The sequence below is a fragment of the Quercus lobata genome, chromosome 10, assembly GCF_001633185.2.
Source record: "Quercus lobata isolate SW786 chromosome 10, ValleyOak3.0 Primary Assembly, whole genome shotgun sequence".
In the NCBI taxonomy this organism is placed as follows: domain Eukaryota; kingdom Viridiplantae; phylum Streptophyta; class Magnoliopsida; order Fagales; family Fagaceae; genus Quercus; species Quercus lobata.
Window position 1 is genome coordinate 25,704,735 of NC_044913.1, and position 2,916 is coordinate 25,707,650.

General features: G+C 34.1%; 1 protein-coding gene across 1 annotated transcript; it reads left to right on the forward strand.

The window, feature by feature from the left end:
• Nucleotides 1-390: 390 nt before the first annotated feature.
• On the forward strand, nt 391-2,421 carry LOC115965677. The gene has a single exon (XM_031084956.1). It carries the CDS (start codon nt 936-938, stop codon nt 1,710-1,712), a length of 777 nt encoding a protein of 258 aa, XP_030940816.1. The 5' UTR covers nt 391-935; the 3' UTR covers nt 1,713-2,421.
• The last annotated feature ends 495 nt before the right edge of the window (nt 2,422-2,916 follow it).

Consider the following 2,916-nt stretch of genomic DNA (forward strand, 5'->3'; position numbering starts at 1 on the left):
TGAAACTTACAAAGCATCCGTAAGCAATGACAAGATTTTAACATTAATCTAATTCAAATTTATTGAGTAAAAAAATATACTGAGCAATAATTATACTGCAAGGGAGACCTCAAATTGTGAGAATTTGATTGGATTTGATTGTATGAGTGTATATTGAATCCCATATACACCTCAACTTGATTAGTTTTGTTGGGATATAAAAATAGACATGGCTAACAGACATTTCCTTAAGTTACTGCCGCTCACAGCCCCTTACCATGACTTATCAATTAACGTCGCTACCTCTTCTTTTCCTTTCTGTGCGGTCTTTCATTGCCTTTGAATGTGGGTAACTTTTTAAATCTGTCTCTCTCTCTCTCTCTCTCATTATTGATTATCTGGCCTCATTTCCCTCTTTCTTGCAACCTCAAGCCACATATATTTGATATTTCTCTCATGAGTCATGACCTTGCCTTAGAATTTGTTGTCAAGTCTTATTACATTTCTTCCAAAATCTCATATCTTATATACTTTCTTTTCCTTTTTTTTTTGTTCTTTTCAGTAACAGACAGACAACTAACTTCTACTTCATATTCAGAGAAGAACATTTGATCCCAGATCCCAGAATTTTCTTAGAATCCTCCGACATCTTTGAAATTTGAAAAAGATTGCCCCTTTTTAACATTTTTTATTCTCTCTATCCTATAAATTCAAACACCCCCTTTACACTTTATTGACTTCCTAGTCCAAGCCATTTTTGCCAAATTTCAAGGCTTTGATGTTGGCCTAAAAGTTTGAATTGTGTACCTGCTTTCTCTCTTTACCACACGTATATCACGTCATTGAATTATTCTTCTTCATACTATTTACAACCTCTTTCTATTTTGTACCACTTCTCATGGTCTTTTCTTGATAAATATTGGAAATAATCAAATAAGCATATATGATATATTGACATGTGTTCACAAACAAGCCTTCCTAGAATATCTTTCTCCCATGATCTTGTCCAAGCAGATGTTGGACCACTACTCAGCATGTCTGATCAAACAGACTCATCATCATCATCATCATCGCATTTGGGCTCAAATTCTGATTTTGAATTCAACATTAGCAGCAGCTTATTTGAGCATGAATCTTGTTCAGCAGACGAGCTTTTCTCCAATGGGGTACTTCTTCCAATTCATGATAAAGAGAGATTTCTTGCTAACAAAGAAGTCCATAGTTGTCAACCTCGGCCTATTGCTCCTCTTCCTCCTCTTCGTCGTGATAACTCATCATCATCGAAGAAAGAAGCCATGGTTATAAATTCAGATTTGGAGCAAAAGCATGTATCCACGGCGACCAAGTCTTTCTGGGGTTTCAAGAGAAGTGCTAGTCTCGATAATTTTGACAATAAGAAGAGCTTTTTACGCTCGTTACCGCTTCTGTCACGAAGCAATTCAACTAGTTCATTGGACCCAATTCCAAAAAGAACAACGCAGAATAAGGAAGTTCACAAGCACAATTCACAGAAACAAGAATCTATTTCATTGCCAAGGTCATCATCTTTTTCATCTTATACTAAATTGCAGCAGAAGCCTCAGTTGAAAAAGAGTTATGGAGAATCTTTAAATGCGGTTCAGATTAGTCCTGTTTTGAATATACCACCTCCTTACATTTCTAAAAGGGCTCAAAATCTCTTCAATTTTGGTTCTTTTTTACGTGATGGGAAGGATAAAAAGAGCAAGAAATAGTTTTCACTTTGCTTTTCCTTCATTGAACAGATAGTTGGATTTTCACTTCTGTATAGATTTTATGGGTTTAGGTTCAATAATTAGTGGATTTTCCTTACCTGATGAGTCCAGACAAAGATCATGGAAATTTGTAAAGGACCAAGTATTATTGAGCCTAAGAAGATATCTACGAAAGAAGCTAATTGTATTAAGGTATAAAATAAACGCATATGATGAGAAAGAGATAAAGAGGGAGGGATGGAGCCTCATGGAATTGAATTTCCTGCATTTCAAAATGTCACAAGCTTTGGACCAGGAGACACACACAGCATAGTGATTCTAGAGACAATCAATCCTATATCCAATTTCAAAACTTGTTGACTTGTGTGATTGTGAGTAGTCAAAGTGAAATGATAGGTTGCACAAGGCAGAAAATGTAAAATACTCACGATCACACAAGTTAATAAGTTGTAAAATTAAGAATATGATTGATTGTATACACAGCAAGAGGTCCCCCTTCTTTCTAGTTGTCCCAACGTTGTTTTCCTTTCAATTTCTCTTCATTATATAGGTTGGTAGGTAGGTTACTTTTTGTTTAATAAGCCGCTTTGTTGTCTATGTAAATCCTAATGTACATATAATTTTCAATTGGTTGTTTCTTTATGAGAGAAGCTTTTTGCTCTCATAAGTTTTGTTCTTATTATAAGATTAAAGACAAACCCCGGCTTGAATTATGGGGTGGGTTTGAAAATACAAATCTTCAATGAAATGCCTTTTCAGAACTGTTCTGTATTTTTTTTTATTTTTTTTTTTTGAAAAGAGAACTGTTCTGTATCGACTTTAGCTTTTCAACTAATCTAATCATGACATTTTCTTGGGTTTCTTTTCAAACTTTCAAACTGGGCCAGGCTTGAATTCGACTAGATGCCTTTCCCTATGATGTACCAAAAAATACCACATTTATTTCAAAAGCCCTTGCTTTAACCCAAATTTTCTGGACATATAGAACTATTCATTTATTTCACTGATGTAATATGACATTCCAATCTAAAAAAAAAGATGGTCATGTTCATGTAGAAGAACAAATAGGAAAAACAAATATTGACGAATACTATTATGTTAGTAAACTTCATTTATAAATGAGTTTTTAACACACAAAAATTATAAAGGTGTGCTTCATTGGATTTATTAATAGAACTAATTGAGAGTACATTTATTTCAAAAA

Excerpts from the sequence above, each read along its gene's own strand:
- LOC115965677 (XM_031084956.1), top strand. The coding sequence starts at position 936 with ATGTGTTCACAAACAAGCCTTCCTAGAATATCTTTCTCCCATGATCTT.